The sequence below is a fragment of the Arachis ipaensis genome, chromosome B5, assembly GCF_059453495.1.
Source record: "Arachis ipaensis isolate K30076 ecotype BB chromosome B5, ASM5945349v1, whole genome shotgun sequence".
NCBI classification, from domain to species: domain Eukaryota; kingdom Viridiplantae; phylum Streptophyta; class Magnoliopsida; order Fabales; family Fabaceae; genus Arachis; species Arachis ipaensis.
In genome coordinates, this window is record NC_142440.1 from 113,010,138 (window position 1) to 113,028,402 (window position 18,265).

An 18,265-nucleotide genomic window follows, 5' to 3' on the forward strand; every position below is an offset into this window, starting at 1 on the left:
ATAAATATATTAGTTTTCAATTTTTTATAATTATTAAAAGCTTCTAAATGAAAATTATGTTTTCTCTATGTTGTTAAAAATTAAATTTCGTGTTAACATGACAATTTTATATAGAACTTAAAAATTTAGATATCATTAGCTACTTTAATACTACTTTGATTTCTTCTTTTATATAATTTTCATAATTTTATAAAATAAAATTTACTCAACAAATAAGACATGTAATATTAGAATTAGGTTCAACATATGAACTAACATCTTCTATAATATAATTTGTTTTATATAATTGAAGAATTTATTATAAAACATTATGAAATTAACAATAAGTTAGTTACATAGATGTTATTTACTATAGTATTCTACTAGTGATTATATAGATAAATTCTTTTTTCTCTATGTTGCTACAAACTAACTTTAATATTGACATAGCAAATTCAGAGAAAATCTAAAAGCTTAGATGTAATTAGCTTGTTAAATACTATTTTGAGTAAAGTATCATTTATGTCCCCAACATTAGGGACAGGTGGTAAGAGCGGAATTACACTTTGCACTATTGAACCAGCAAGTGCACTGGGTCGTCCAAGTAATACCTGAGTGAGTCAGGGTCGATCCCACGAGGATTGTGGTTTGAAGCAAGCTATGGTTATCTTGTAGATCTTAGTCAGGCGGATAGAAGAGTTCTTTGTTTGTTTAAAGTGCATAAAAGGAAAATAAAGAAAATGTTACTAGGTGGATGTGTTTGCAATGATAAGAAGATGGTTAAGGCTTGGAGATGCTTTGTTCTTCTAGATTAATTCCGGTCTTACTGTCTTCTTCAACTGTGAATGATTTCTTCTATGGCAGTTGTATGTGATCAATGCCGGTTGAGAGGTCGCGAATGCTTCTCCAGATCTGAACCCCAGGTTAGTGCAGATCCATTCTGATTGAGGGTGAAGCTCCTATAGTTCATTCTCCTTAGTGATCCTACTCAAAACGCCACAGACAAGGTCGAATCTTTCGGATCAGGAAATGCTGCGCCTTTGGTTCTAGCCTCTACCACTAAGACTCTAATCTCCCCAAACCTTGGCTGAACTGGTGTCTCGAGAAGTCCCCAATGAAGTTGTGGATTAGCCGTCTAAGAGATGTATAATCAAGCTAGTGGTTCATCATTGTCCGATGAAAGACTCACTCTGAACCCATGTAGAATGAGATAACCTTGTGCCGGTTCAACACATTCATGATGACGAAGAACAAAGATACATCTTAGAATAGAGAATCAAACATGAATTAAGATAGAATAGTATTACTTTATTAATTCAAAAAACTCAGGAGAGCTCCTCCCCTCAGCCTAGGAGGTTTAGAAACTCATACTGACAGAACATACAATGTAGAATTCGAAAATATGGCATAAAGTTCTGAACAAGGGTGATCCTTGTTCTATATACACTAATCTAATGACTAAGGATTACATAAGAAGGGTAAAACAGTCTTTTAGTACTAAAATCCACTTCTGGGGCCCACTTGGTGAGTATTTGGGCTGAGCTTGGTTGAGATCCACATGCTTGGAGGCCTCTAGGGCATTAAATGCTGGCTAGGGGGTCCTTTATGGGCGTTGGACGCCGGTCTCTTCTCCTTTGGGCGTTGGACGCCAAAATAGGGCAGGAGGCTGGCATTGAATGCCAGTTTTGGGCCTTCAATTCTAAAGCAAAGTATAGACTATTATATATTTCTGGAAAACCCTGGATGTTAGATTTCCATAGCCGTTGAGAACGCTCTATTTAGACTTTTGTAGCTCCAGAAAAGCTCTTTCGAGTGCAAGGCGGTCAGATCCGGACAACATTTGCAGCACTTTCTCTGTCTCTGAATCAAACTTTTGCTCTAGCTCCTTTATTTTAGCCAGAAAATATCTGAAATTATAAAAAAACACACAAATTTAAAGTAGAATCCAAAAATGTGAATTTTAAACTAAAAGCTATGAAAATTTAATAAAACTTAAACAAAACATACTAAAAACTATATGAAAATGATGGCAAAATGCGTATAAAATATTAAGGGTGCACTTCCTCAAACAACTCAGTAAGAAGAATATTAACCTGCTCAGGTGTCCACTGGTCAAGGGTGAGAGTGTCTCCATGAGGGTAGTTACCACTCATATCACTAGGAGCACTATACACCTCAGCAGGGGGTGCAGCTACAGTCTCCATGTCTAGAACTTCTGTCCTAACTGGATTCTCCTCACAGAAGTATAAGTGCTTGTTATTGGCAGCTATCTCAATGAGCTCATCTGCCTCTTCATGTGTCTCTATAAAGTACAAAGGGCTGTTTGCAAAGTAATCTACTGTCTTCCTGGCTATCTCAGAGATTGCTTCATAGAAGATCATTGTCTTGCCCCATCCTGAGAACATATGGAGAGGACAATTCTTGAACATCAGCTTGTACCTCTCCCAAGCATCATGGAGAGACTCACTCTCCTTCTGCCTGAAGGTCTGAACATCGGTTACTAGCTTAGTTAATCTCTGTGAGGGAGAGAACCTGTTCAGAAAATTGTTAACAACCTTATCCCAAGTGTTCACACTTCCTCTAAGTTCCATATGCCACCATTCAGTTGCTTGATCACTCAGAGAAAATGGGAAGAGTTTTAGTCTGGAGACTTTAGGGTCCACTCCATTGGACTCTACAGTGTCACAAAACTGCAAGAAGTCGGAGATGAACTTACTGGGGTCTTCCTGTGGGTGTCCAAGAAACTGGCACTTTTGCCGTAGTAGCAGGATCTGGTCTAGGTTGACCTTAAAGTCATCTGAGTCAATAGGAGTGTCAAATGTATAAGAACCCAGAGGTCTCCTAATTCGTGCATTCCTCTTTGAATCCATAGTGACTCCGGTGTCTCTGCATACCTAAATAAGAGACAAAGAAAAATGGGACTCTCTATGTCACAGTATAGGGAGCTCCCGGTGAGATATCCAAAAGAAGAAAAAAGAATGAAGATAGAGGAAGGAGAAGAAGAATTTGGCTAGAAGAGAGGAAGAATTCAAAAATTAGAAGCAAAATTAGAAACTTGAATTGAAATATTTTTGTTTTTATTTTATTTATTAATCAGATAAAGGTTAATGAACTAAAAAGATTTGAAAGTTTAATGATGATTTTCGAAAAAGAAGAGGGAGAAATAAAGAAGATATTTTCGAAAATAGAAGAGAGAGGAGTTAGCTAGGAAGTTTTGAAAAAGAAGAGAAAGCAACTAACTAATTAAGAAAGATTTGAAAACAAGATAAGATAGAAGATTATAAAAGATTTGATTTTGAAATATTTAAAAAAAAGTCAACAAGATAAGATAAGAATTGAAAAGATTTGAAAAAATTTTTAAAATTAAAATTTAAAAGAAGATAAGATAGAAAAAGTTTTGAATTAAAAAGAAGATAAGTTAGGTAAGAAAGATAAGATAAGGAAGTTAAGAAAAGATAAGTTTTAATTCAAAAAGATTTGAAATCAAAATAAAAAAGATAGTTTCTAATTTAAAAAGATTTGAAATTTAAATTTTAAAAGAAAGATAAGATAAGAAAGAATCAAATTTTAAAAGAAAAGATTTGAAAAGAGGTTGAAGAAGATAAGATTTGAAATTTGATTTTTGAAAAAGATTTGATTTTGAAATTTTAAATTTTAAATTTAAAATTTTTAAATTGAATTTTAAAATTTGAATTTGAAATAAGATAAGATAATATTTTGAAAATTGAATTTTAAATTTTGAATTTTGAATTTGAAACAATATAAGATAAAGATTTGAAAAAAATTTGAAAAATATTAGAATTGAAATTTGATTTCTTTTTTAAAGATTTGATTTTAAGATAAGATAATAATTTGAAATTAAAATTTGAAAAATTTTTGAAATTTTCGAAAATTAAAGTAAAGAGATAGAAAAGATATTTTTTGATTTTTTGAATTAATGAAGAAAGAGAAAAACAGCCAAAAGACACCAAACTTAAAATTTTTAGATCAAAGAAGTACAAATTTTCGAAAATCAAGAGAACAAATACCAAAAGACACCAAACTTAAAAGTTTTAAGATCAAAATAAGAAGAAAAACAAAAACACTTTGAAGATCAAGAAGAACACCAAGAACAAAACTCAATGGATTCAAAGAAAACAAGAACATGCAAAGGACACCAAACTTAAAAATTTTGAAAACTAAAGACACAATTTTCAAAAATTTTAAAAGAAAAGATTCAAGAAAACACCAAACTTAAAGATTGACACAAGATTCAAACAAAAGACACTATTTTTGAAAATTTTTTGGAAAAAAAAAACAAGAAATTCAAAACCTTAACAAGAACAAGAACAAAAGATTCAAACAAAAGATAAACATTAATAAAGAAAAGAAAAAGTTTTGAAAAACTTTTGAAAAAAAAAACAAGAAATAGGTAAGACTCAAAGTAAGAAAATCAAAAGAAAAGACAGCCAAAAACAGAAAAGGTTTTGAAAAAAATTTTTGAAAAGAAAAATAAAAGATTCAAAACAAAAGTAAAAAGTGCCTAATCTAAGCAACAAGATAATCTGTTAGTTTGTCCAAACTCAAACAATCCCCGGCAATGGCGCCAAAAACTTGGTAAGTGCAGAATTATACTTCACACTATTGAACCAGCATGTGCACTGGGTCGTCCAAAAAATACCTGAGTGAGTCAGGGTCGATCCCACGAGGATTGTGGTTTGAAGCGAGCTATGGTTATCTTGTAGATCTTAGTCAGGCGGATAGAAGAGTTATTTGTTTGTTTAAAGCGCATAAAAGGAAAATAAAGAAAACTTTACTAGGTTGATGTGTTTGCAATGATAAGAAGATGGTTAATACTTGGAGATGCTTTGTTCTTCTGGATTAATTCCGGTCTTACTGTCTTCTTCAACTGTGAATGATTTCTTCTATGGCAGGCTGTATGCGATCAACGCCGGTTGAGAGGTCGCCAATGCTCCTCCAGATCTGAACCCCAAGATTAGTGCGGATCCATTCTAATTGAAGGTGAAGCTCCTGCACTTCATTCTCCTTAGTGATCCTACTCAAAACACCACAGACAAGGTCGAATCTTCCGGATCAGGGAATGCTGCGCCTTTGGTTCTAGCCTCTACCACAAAGACTCTAATCTCCCCGTACCTCGGCTGAACTGGTGTCTCGAGAAGTCCCCAACAAAGTCGTGGATTAGCCGTCTAAGAGATGTATAATCAAGCTAGTGGTTCATCATTGTCCGATGAAAGACTCACTCTGAACCAATGTAGAATGAGATAACCTTGTCCCGGTTCAACGCATTCATGATGATGAAGAACGAAGATACATCTTATAATAGAGAATCAAACACAAATTGAGATAGAACAGTAATACTTTATTAATTCATAAAACTCAGCAGAGCTCCTCCCCTCATACTGACAGAAAATACAATGTAGAATTTGAAAATATGGCATAAAGTTCTGAATAAGGGTGATCCTTGTTCTATATATACTAATCTAATGACTAAGGATTATATGAGAAGGGTAAAACAATCTTTTAGTGCTAAAATGTACTTCTGGGGCCCACTTTGTGTGTGTTTGGGCCGAGCTTGGTTGAGATCCACATGCTAGGAGGCTTCTAGGGCATTGAACGCTAGCTAGGGGGTCCTTTATGGGCCTTGGATGCTGGTCTCTTCTCCTTTGAGATATTAACTTACTTTGTGATTCCCTTTTTTATTTATGAAGTGTGTATAAAAATAATGAAGATTGAATTATTTAGATAACAAGTAATTTATAATTTAATTAAAAAGTGTTGGATTCAACTCTTAAAAATAATAATTTGTTATGAATTATATATAATGATGGATATTTTAGAAAAAAAATTGAACATCAACCCTTCTGATATTCCCATCATATATAGTATGGGTAATATTCAAATTAATTCCTAAAACATTACTCATATTTTAAGTTTGTTTCTGAAAGATTTTATCAATTAAATTTATTTTTCAAAGATTATAAATTAATTATTTCCATCCTTCAGTCATCCGATTAATAGCTTTTGTCAACAATTGATAACATAGAATGTTAATTCACATGATACATGATACTTAGAATATCTAATTAAACACTGACTAAATATATTTATGAAAATTTATCAATTTAGTGTTGTTAGGTTATATTAAGATTATGGTTTATATAATTGAAAAATAGACTAAATTGTAGATTTTTATAAACATTTGTTTAACGTCCAATTAGACATGATAGATGTCATGTATATTGTCAGTTAACATTTTATATCATCAACCGTTGATTAAAACTATTAATTAAGTGATGGAATGACAAAAATGATTAATTTATAATATTTGAATAACTAAATTTTTTTAGAGACAAATTTGGAGAATGACCTATCTTTCAAGGACTAATTCAACCATTAACCCTATATAGTATAGATAATAGATATATATATAATAAATAGGCTTAAGTACGATTTGGTCCCTAAGGTAGGGGCTGAAAATTTTTTTCGTCCCTAACCTTTTTTTGCTTACAAAATCGTCCCTAAGGTTTAACTTAGTTTGAAAATCGTCTTTTGGACCAGAATACCATTCCCCTTCTTCTCCAAAATCAATCAAAAGCAAAAGTAAAAGCAGAACCAGAAGCAGAAGCAGAAAAAAAGCCAGAAGCAATAACAATGAAACAATGTAATAAACATTGAAAAATGAATAATGGATCAACAAATCTGTAGAATAAAATAATAGAACAATATAATCAACCAGAAGCAGAAGCAGATGAAGAAGAACAACAATAACAATGAAACAATATAATCAACTAGAAGCATAAGCAGAAGCAACCAGAAGTAACAATATAAAAGAATCATAATCAGAAATCAAGAACATAATAGAAATAAAAGCAGAATGGAATTAGAATCAACAACATACTAGAAGCAGAAGCAAAAGCAGAAGAACAACAACAACAGCGGTGAGTGATCGGTGAGAAGGACGACGAGCAGCGGCGACCGGAAAGAAGCAACGACGAATAGCGACCGAGCGAGGAGGAAAAGCAGAAAGAGTGACCGGTGCGTGACGTCCACCCTCGCGGATCTGCTGGCATTGACGTTGAGTAGCAGTGGCGAGGACCGAACGACGAGGAGCAGCAGCAGCGAGGAGCAGCGGCGGCGAATTCCCTTCCCCTTCCCTTCCCCTTACCTTCCCCTTCCCTTCCCCACCTTTCCTTCCCTCTCTTCTTCCCTTAAAACCTCCTCCCCCAAGCGTGATTCCCTTCCCCAGCCCTTTAACCCATTTTTTTTCTTTTATTATTTTATATTTTTTAAGGTTTAATTATTCTTTCGATTCCTATAGTTTTACGAAATTTTCAATTAGGTCCCTATATTTTTTTCTTTTTAATTGAATCCCTATACTTTAAAATATTTTTCAATTTAGTCCCTGCCATGACAAAACCGTTTGAAATAACAGAATATTCTGTTAAAAAATCGAATATTCTCATCATTAGGTTTGAATACCTAATTGAGAACACCTCTATTTTTTTAAAATACCAAAATACCCTTTTCATTTTGTTTCCAAAAATCAGAGAACCCTAACCATCCCTAAGTTATTCTCCAAAGTTCCCAATTGAATTTCTCCTCCGTCGTACTCTGCTGCCGTCTTCTGTGGCATCATCGTCATCCGTCACTTGGTGGTCGTCGTCCATCTGCGTCGTCCACGGGTCTATGGATGCTCTGGTTTGCTCCGTTCGTCCGTCTTGTCCATTGCATCGCCTCGCTCTGCCTTGCCTCGCCGCACCTCGCAGTGCCCTGCCTTGAGTCGCCCTATTATGTAAAACCCGTAGGATTAGTAAATAATTAGCCAATAGAATAATTATTAATCCAAAAAATTAAAAAATAAAATTTTAGAGTTTAATGTGGTAGAATTAACTAAAATATGAATTTTGACACCAATTTTAAAGAAATTAGTCCAAAATTGGGCCGAACGGACGGGCCCAAGGCCCAAACCAATGACCTTTTAGTGAAGGGCAACAGCCCTTCCTTTCTCCCAAATAAAACATAACACGCTATACACTCATGGAAGGGGGAAGAACACTTCCATGAAACCTAAACCTTGATTAAAATTCAAATCCACATAACTTTTGATCCGGAGCTCCGATCGCCGTATCGTTTGCGGCCACACGACCAGCACAACGAACTCTACAAAGCCAGTTCTTGATTAGGCATGAAACTCACTTCTCATTTTCAGTTTCAGTCTCCCAATTTTTCGAAATTCATTGTGAATTCATGTTGAATTTTATATGATTTTGGTGTTTAGGTTCGAATGAGCTTATGGGTTTTGTCAGGTTTAGCTTGCTTGAGTTGTGGGTAAGGTAAGCACCCTCAAACCCTTTGTGAAATTTGGAATTCGTAAACTTCATATTGATTATAGTGATAATTGTGATGTTAGATTGAGAATTGTTTATTGTTTGGAGTTAAAGTGAGGATTTGGAAGCTTGAGGTCAAGTTTCAGAGGCCGGGTTTCATTGGTGAGGTTTTGGAATTCTGGAAACTTGTGGTGCAGGAACGCTTGAGGTGTTCCAGGTTTATCGAGAAATCGGCCAAGGTATGGTTTTGGTTTCTCCTATTTAATATATAATGTCTTGTGAAAACTTAGGCTAGATAACCTTGGATAAGTTGAATCATGACTTTGGAGCATATTTAGTAATTTTGGTGGACATTAAATAGATATTTGATGATGTTTGATGGGATTAATGATTTATGATGCAAATATGGGTTTTGTTGATGAAAAATGATTGATGAATGATGTCTTGGTTGATGATGAATGGTAATGATGACTAAGGATATATGAGTGTTGAATAATTGGTAATTTGTATTGGTATAATTAAGAATTCCGGGTTGAAGCAGTATGGAGCTGTATTGCTGTGATTTAGTGTGTTTTGAGCAGGGTATTGTTGTGTGAATATGGGTATGAGTTATGTTTTTAAGAAAATAGAGGTTTGAGAATTTTGTGAAAAATCTTGTTTTTGGCCAAACTTCAGCGAGCCATAACTCGACTTCCGGACTCCTAAATTGTTTCAAACTTATTTTATATGAAAATTTAGTTTGTGAAGTTTACGCCGTTTGAAGAATGGATGAAAAATATTTTAAAAAGAAAAAGTTATGGCCGTCAGAAATTTAGAGTGCAAAACTGAAAATGCTGCAGCATTCAGCACTTTTGCTGTTCTGCATTGCTTGCGTACGCGAGCAGGGCACTTGCGTACGCGAGCAGTGTGTTTTGAGGGGTTGCGTATGCGATCACATACACGCGACGCAACCAACCTATTCGGGTTGGGCATCTCACGTACGCGAGCAAGGTGCTTGCATACGTGAGCATGGAAAATCGCACGCCCACGCGTACACGTGACCCCTGAAATTAGCAAAGTAAGTTTTGTATTTTAAAATATAATTTTAAACTTCTAAACCTCTATTTTCACTCTTTTAGTCCCTAAACCTTTGTTGGATACTTACTAATGAGGTAAAACTAGGAAGTGATAGTAACTTGGGAGTGAAACAATTTGCGGAGTAATGAATTATGATTTGTATAGTGGTTGAATTTGAATGAATTGAATGAGATAGAGGCGGTGGCAATGACCACTCACTCCGGGTACATGTTAAAGAAGTGTAGAGATGTTGAGAATGTGTGGAAAATGAATTAATGATTGAATGATTATAAATGAACTGGAATGAACTTGAATTTGATTGTGATATGCCTCCGCATAAGACGCAGTGGTGTTATCCACTTGCTCCGGGTAAGAGGCGAGATTGCCGGGTAAGATGCAGTGGTATTATCCACTTGCTCTAGTTGAGAATTCAAAGCTCCAGGTAAGATGCAAGGGTGGAATTTTATCGCCGCTTACTCCGGGTTGAGAACTGTAACACCACCTGTGTAAGAGGTAGGGTGAAGTTGTCCCCTGCTCCAGGTACGCAGGTAAGATGCAACGGTTGCAATGTTGTCCCACTTGCTCCGTGTTTGGTGTTCTGTCCACGGTTAGCTACCAGGACATGTCGGGCTGGCTAAGTAACCGACAGTTGATATTAACAGCCATATGACATGCATATATCATATGCATTTGTTTGTTTGCTTCGGTTTTCATTCTTGGATTTACCTAATTGATATTCATGTTTAACTACTATGTATTCTGTTTGCTATATCTATAAACTACCTGTGTTTTCTTTGACTGCTTGCTTGTCTGTGTGATTTTCACTGGAGATGGAGGTTTTGAAGGAAAGAGGATGATGGAGGGTTAAGTTAAGATTTTGGTTAAGTTTCGAAATCTGTAGAAAACTACCCTTGTTTATGGATACTATTTAAAGTCTTTAAGTTTTATAATCTAAGTATCTGATTTCTAGGATTGCCTCTGCCTTTCCTGGGACCTTATTTATTATATATGTGGGCACCTTAACCATACTGAGAACCCCCGGTTCTCATCCCATACGATATTGTTGTTTTTCAGATGCAGGTCCAGATGCGTCTCGCTAGGCGTCTGAAGTTCTATTGCAGCGAAGATGAAAGTTTGGGTTTTTTAAATTTTATTATGTATATCTATGATTAGACTTCTCCTTTTATGTATTATACCTTGGTGCCTCATAGAGGCTTTACTTGGAGAACTAGGGTTTATTTTGAGAACTTTAGATACGGGATTATATGTATGTATGCATGTAAATATTCTTTGGCCAGCCTTAGATTCGCAGGCTGAGCTTGGAGCTTGATTATTATTAGAGTAAAGTACCATTTGTACCATGAAAGTTGAACACGCTGACAAATGTACCCACGAGAGAAGAAAACTACCAAATGTAACCATCAATCGTGACATCCGTGGGACGAAACTAACCAGGCCTTATTCCAGCGTTGACTCCGTTAGTAACGCATCATCCGTGGCACTTCCCGGCGTGACATGGCTTGGGGGGCCTCTTACGTGGATTGCTGAGCTGTGTGACCGTTATAATGTATCTTCAACCCCAAAATTTCCCGAATTCAAACCTTATTCCATCCCCAATAAGAACCCTAACCCTAGATTCACAAAAATCTTCGAAATTATACCAATGTCGAGGCGAAGACTGTTTACTCCAAATTCGACTGGCAGTGGTAGTGTGTCTGGAAGCTCAAATTCAAGAAAGGTGCATGATAGGAAGTTCAATGGGAGATGTTTCTGTTGGTTGGGGGTGACGCTGTTACAGTCAGGGACGGCGATGAATCCTGGGAGGTGGTTCGTACGTTGTCCCAATTGGAAGGTAACCCATTTTACACCCTGTTCTGTGTGAGTTGAATCAGTATCTGATTTTAGTTTTTCTGCCATGGATAGAACTCGGACTGCAACTTCTTTGCATGGGTAGACGAAATCGAAGGGCAATGGGAGGGTTTGAGGAGAGCACTGTCAGAAAGAAAGATGCAGGAAGACGCTAATGATGCTAAGGCTTAACTGAAGATGCTCATGATGTTAGGGAGGTGTGAAGTTGAAGTTAGTAAAGTTAGGTTTTGACTTGTGATTATGTCAATGGTGGTCGTATGTAATGTTGTCTGCACTTTGTATCTGATTCTTAGGGGGTTTTGAGCCCAAGGAGTTTTCAGTGTTAGGGATTGACAAAAATACCCATGTTCGATTCTGTATCTGTCATTTGTAGACATGTGAAATCCAGAAAATGTCAAAAAAAGTCTTATAAGACTTGTAAATTTGCAGAAGTTATCTATTACTAATACTAATTTCAAGTCATCTTTACTTTCTGCTCCAAAATAACATGAAAGACAGGAAAAATAAGTTCATAGGTATGTAGAAATTGAGCAACTGAAGTGTTCAAGTTATACTACTTATAGGTATGAGTTTACAACAAATGCACAAACACCGAAAACCAAAACATAAGCAATTGTAGGTATAGTATGTGACATATCCAACAATTGTAACATAAACTGCCATGGCACAGTACCAAAAAAAACATAAAATAAAGACTCTTGCTTTAAGGAATTGGAGGGGAGTTGCTGCTGCCGCTTGATCCTTCCTTCAAGTGTGCAGTTGTTGACCTCTTTTTTGGTGGTGGACGGAAGGTAGGCTGAGGCCACCGAGTTGAGCTTGATCCTCCTACTGTGGGAGTAGGCATGAATTGCATGAATCTAGAAGTAGTCCCCTGGGAGGCAGCTTGCATGGTTTGAGGTGTGACAGTGGGTGGCACATCAGAGGCCGTGGGTGATGGAGTAGTAGTAGCTAGTGTTGCTGGAGCAGACTGTGGTTGGTGAGTATCTAGTGGTGGTCTTCGCAGATTCTTCTTCTTCCTTGGTGGCTTTTTTGTAGTTGTTGGCCTAGTTGAAGGAGACCTCACTGGATTAGGAATGGGTTGAGGAACTGAGGTGGTCTCCTACAACAGTAGACACATATGATTGATTTTATTAAGAACTTTTAGAATGAAGTTGTAAAATACATCATTATACTTACATGTGGTGGCTGAGATGCTGCTGCTTCAGCTGCTTCAACAGCTTCCAGAGTCTCTTCCCAGAACATCTCCTCCAGTCTTGCAGCCTCATCCCCATCAGCCTCAGCAGCTGGGTTTGGATTTGAACTTTCTCCCCCAGCACTCCCAGCCATGGCTTCCTTCTTCTTGGAACAGCTACGACTGTTGTGTCCAGTCTGCAATACATGTAACATGAACTTTCATTTTGTGGACATTGAAAGCACAAGTAATGGGAGCATATGAATTAAGGTTTACCACTCACAGTACCTTTTGAATTTGTGCCCAGTACCTTCAACATAATCAGTACTAATCCTCACAGTGGAGCCAGGGTTGGTCCTCATAATCTCATTAGCATAGTCTCTAAGAACAGCATACTGAGCTATTTCACTCCCTTCTATTAGTTGTTTCGCATTCACCATAGCCCTGTATATCTTCCTCTCGTTCACAATCACGTCATACTCCTTCTTGAAAAAATCGTGTGCCTGCCTTTGAGTCAATTCTGGATGATCACGGATCTTGTCCTCAAGCTCCTCTACAACCCATTTACCATCTGCAGATTTATTCTTGTTAACTCTGCTGCAGGTATGTTCATTCACAAACATTTTCACCTGAAAGCTTAATGGAAATGACCGTTTCGCACAGTATATCTGCCACGGACAACTCTCATCATAACATATGGCCTTGCACCTACTTGAATTCACCCTTGGAAAGAATATGCTTCTCCCTAAGTTAATGTTGAACTTCCTTACTGCCTTTTTGAAATGGTCCAGATTTTCAAACTCCATGCCAAGCTCCAACCATACTTCCCTCACTAGAGCATCTGGATTCGCTTGAGGAAATGCTGCCTGCTCATTGTCTTCATCATCACTTGCAATAGAATCAAGCTCCTCTGACTCGTAACAATGCATCCCTGCACTTGCCTCTGACATATTTTCACCATCCACAGGTATATAGAATGAAGGATGCTTGTTTGGATCCTGGTTGGGTATGAATTTTTGCCCTGAAGCTGGAGGCCTGACTGATGATCGTCTCTTGGACTTCTGTTGACTACCACCACCCTCATCTGGATTTATATCTGGTTCGGGCTGTGAACTACTGGGTTGACTACCAGTACCGGGTTCTTGACAAGGCTGTGGGATGTACTGTGTGAAAACCTCGACAGATTCGGCAGGCTCTTTATCAACAGTGGGAGCCACTGACTCCGCAGAAACTGGAATTTGGTTTCCAGTTTCTTCACTTGCAGCTGACACATTTGGTTGTTCAGGGTGTGGATGAGTCTTCTCCAGAGATTGATATGGCGGTAAGTTGGGTTCAGTGGGTGGATTTGGTAGCTGAATGATCCTTGGTGCCTCATCGAAGGTTACCTTTGGTGAATGGGTGGGTATATTTGGTTGATCATTGCTGAATTCTGGTTGTTGTGTGTTTCTTGGGGTATGATGGACTTCTTTCTCTCCCGCAGCATACTCTATTTGAGCATCCGGTCCAGGCACACCTCCTACAGTCTCAGTCAATTTCACCACTCTCTTTCTCTTCTTCTTTGGGGTTGGGGGTCTCCTAACACACAATTTGGTTCTGTGCTTCACTGGGGTCCTATTAACAGTTAATATCTCAAGCTCTGGTTCGGGTTCATTGTTCTCTTCTGCGAACTCAGGAAGGTCAACTGGATGCTCGGTGAACACTTCAACTCTCCTCCCATTAGCAATGGCTGCTTCATACATACTCACCACATCCATGTCTAGTCTAAGCAACCTCAACCCACCATCCAACTCCTTCCCAGGTTCAAGCCAGTAAAGCTCGCTCACATCATTGTACCCTATGTCCTTTACTAAGTCATTCATGAAGAACTTATTAAGTGTGTCCACATTCACTCGTTCAATCTCTGTTTTCTCACCTCCCCCCCCAACATACGCCAGTTTCCCATCATCACCCTTTTCAAATTTTCCTCTGTGACTAATGACTAGCGTAATGTGGATAGTTGCCATCTGCAAACACACATGTATAGAGAAGAGAAAACGAATTCACAACCACATCATAGCCACTGAAAAGACACCCTAATAAAAACAACATACCCACAATCATTCACCAAAAATCCAGAAAACCATCACAGAGAAATCGAAGGTTAGTGCTTACCTATGGATAAGAGCACACAACTCCAACAGCTGACACGATCCACACCAACAAGCACCCTCTCTTGAAACACGGAGATTATCGTCGGCACCGGAGATTTTCTGTGAGTGGAGAAGATGAACAGTCTACTCTTAGGGTTCTACCCTCTGTTCTGTGAAACGCGCGAAGGGGTGTACCTTTGATAACTGTTCAATTCTAATTTTCTTTTTTTAAAAAAAATATAATTTTGAAATCCAATTGTATTTTTAGGTTATTGTATTTATAATTTCCACGTAAGAGGCCCCAAAGCCATGTCACGCCGGGAAGTGCCACGGATGATGCGTTACTAACGGAGTCAACGCCGGAATAAGGCCTGGTTAGTTTCGTCCCATGGATGTCACGATTGATGGTTACATTTGGTAGTTTTCTTCTCTCGTGGGTACATTTGTCAGCGTGTTCAACTTTTATGGGTACAAATGGTATTTTACTCTTATTATTATGTATCCTTGATCCTCTACTCTTGTTATATATATATATATATATATATATATATATATATATATATATATATCTTACGTTTCTTCGTATGCAAGTTTTTCGTTTACATGAGCGTTGTGCCCTTTGTTTTAGACTTTTCTTCAAAGGCTCCTAAATATAAAACTTTCTCAAGTATATTATATATATATTTTTACTTTTAGAAGTCGTAATACCTTACTACCTCAGTTTTATAACTTAAGCATAAGATTCTGTGTGATAGAATATTACATATTACACATGTCCATGCAAATGATTTCATATTTACTTATTTATCTTGTTACTTTGGTTAATTAATAGATAAGAAAAAGAAGAAAAATCATGCATCAGTGATCATTGCAGTTACAGTCTCAGCAGTAGGAACTATTGGGATTTTGATTTGCGCGTTTATCCTGTGGAAAAGAAGAACTGCAATAGGAGGTGATATATCATTATTCTTTCTATATACCAAAACTACATGCTTTGCCAATTGATGATATTAATGGCTTCTGCAGAATTAGTAGTTAGTTGTATATGACTCTTGAATACTACTATTTCTTCATCTATTATATTGGCTACATATGCTATGCAGTTTACAAACATAATGAATAGTGTGGACATGTGGTATTCATTGTCCCCTAAAAATTGCTTTCCTGTTTTAATTAATTTGTACTTTGATGCAGAGAGATCAAATTTCAGAATACCTACAATAAGCAAAACAAAATACCCAAGCAAAGTCAAACTCCCGGAGCTTTCCCAATTTGAGTTTGAAAAGCTTGAAATTGCAACAAACAACTTTCACTTAGCTAATAAGATGGGGCAAGGAGGATTTGGACTAGTATACAGGGTATGTTTTTGCTTGCAATTGTTGGTGGAGATATTGATGTGTGCTACTGTTTTCAGTTTAGCCATTCAACAGAAAGTGATAGGGCACTGAAAAATAGAAATTGAGAAGTAGCTAAACAATACAGTGTAGTCAAGTCTCAAGAGTGAAGGAAACAATTAAAAAGTAAATTCATTGTTAAGAGTCATGTTGATCTCTTCAGTTTTATTTTACCTTATTTTAAAAATAAGGAACGAAGATATAAGAGTGAGAATTGGAGTAGCACCAATTGTAGAAAAAATGGTAGAATCGCATCTCAGGTGGTTTGGACATGTGAGAAAAAGACCGACAGAACACCCAAACAGGAGGGTGGATGAGATGGAAGATAGACAACAGGTGAAAGGCAGAGAAAAACCTAAGAAGACCATCCATGAGGTGGTCAAACGAAATCTACATGTAAACGGTCTCTCTGTAGACATAATACATGATAGAGCTCAATGATATCGTTTGACCCATGTAGTCGACTCCACCTAGTGGGACATGGCTTTGTTGTTGTTGTACAAATCTTTGTCTGATAAAAAATTAGTTTTGATTATGAGTTTTGTCTATATTAATTAGTTGTTGGACTTTAGTTTTGATTGTGCTAAAAAATTTTGATTATGAGCTTTAATTATATGTTTTGCCTTTAATTAACTAATTATGTTAGAAATAAGGGAAGAAATGAGGTTGGGGGCAAGGTGTTTGATTAAAGGAAAAAGATCCTTTAAAGTAACAATGTTAAGAAAATAGTAAAGTGATGCTTTAATCATCTTTAAATTTGTAACATTTATGATCTGTGAGTCTCACTATCTTAACTCAATGGTGATTAATGATGTACTTTTTTCTCTAAAGTGACAATACAATTTTAGAGGAGGCGGATCCTTGATTAAATACTTCGAAGAGAGTTGAATTGAATGGAGGAGGGTGATAGTTTCTCTGCGTTGAATGTATGAGTAAATTAGTAAATTTACACTTTATAAATATTTTTTAACATTTACTGTTAATAAAAACTTAATTACAAAATTTAATATGGTATAGGGACTCAATTGAAAAAAAATACAGGGATCTAATTAAAAATTTGATAAAACTATAGGGACCGACAGAGTAATTAAACTTTTTTTTTAATTAGGGATATTTTGGTAATAAAAAATAAAATTTTAGTAAAAAAGACGATTTCAAAACTAAGTTAAACAATTTTGTAAACAAAAAAATGATAAAAACAAAAAATATTTTCAACTCCTACCTTACGAACCAAAATCGTACTTAACCCTAATAAATAATTCAAGAAGATACATAAGCTAATTGAAGTTGGTGTATTAAGTATATCATTGACTTTTGCTCTTAATCTTTGCAATATACCATCAGCTAAACAATTTTAAATGCTTATCACAATAGTTGTTTAGATGTTCCATTAACCTTGCATCCCTATTTTCTTTGGTCACTTTAATGCCTGCAAAAAACAATTTATTTGAGAAAAGAATAAATCGATCTCTGATTTTTTGGTTCATGGATATATAAATCCTCGAATATTTAAATGTCTGCACATCAAAAGGTCAAAGACCTATTTATTTTTTTTCTCTTATTTATTAAATAACTATACTCAACAAAAACCATTATCAAGTGCATAATACTTGTTTACAACATTTACATTGTCTTAACTCTCAACCATAGTTATTAAAACCGAATCGGACCGACCGATTCGACTGTAAAACCGATAAATCGAATCTTATATCGGTTCGATTCGATACTTAAACAGTATATGACAGAAAATCAGTACGAACCGATAAAAATCGATCCGATCAAACTGCTTAAAATTGAAAATTTTCTTAAAAATGCTTGAGGTGGGGTTCAAACCCCTCTCATTAATGACAAAGATGCCATTCACGGCCATCAAATTATCATGCTTCTTATTAATATATTTATAAATTATAATACATATAGATATCTTTTATCAAATAGTTTACTTCTATTTAATTTATTTTAATTTTAATTAAAAACTCACTCATTCTTAAATTAATTATATTTTTATTTAACAATAATTATAAACTCACTTATTTTTTCTTTTTATAATTATATATCATTTAATATTATTTTTCAATAAATACTTATAGTATATAATAGTATAATAGGTATAAATTAATTAATAAATTATTGAAATTTAAAAATAATAATTATTTTAATATAAAAACAAAATTAAATATTTATGATAGAATAAATTTAACAAAATACTTATTATTCCTGTTCTATATTATTTTAAAATAACTAAATATTTTTAAAATATTAATAAAAATATATATTTTAAATTTTAATTTTAAATTTTTTATTATTTTTTATTTTTTATTTACATAAAACCAAGTCAAC

The 18,265-nt window shown here is 35.7% G+C and overlaps 1 protein-coding gene across 1 annotated transcript; it reads right to left on the minus strand.

Annotated features, from left to right (window-relative positions):
* Window positions 1-11,934: 11,934 nt before the first annotated feature.
* Window positions 11,935-14,405, minus strand: LOC148565402 (uncharacterized). The gene is made up of 3 exons (XM_088487157.1): window positions 12,691-14,405; window positions 12,408-12,585; window positions 11,935-12,330 (listed from the first exon to the last, which is right to left on the minus strand). Exons 1-3 carry the CDS (start codon window positions 14,403-14,405, stop codon window positions 11,935-11,937), a joined length of 2,289 nt encoding a protein of 762 aa, XP_088343283.1.
* Window positions 14,406-18,265: the final 3,860 nt, after the last annotated feature.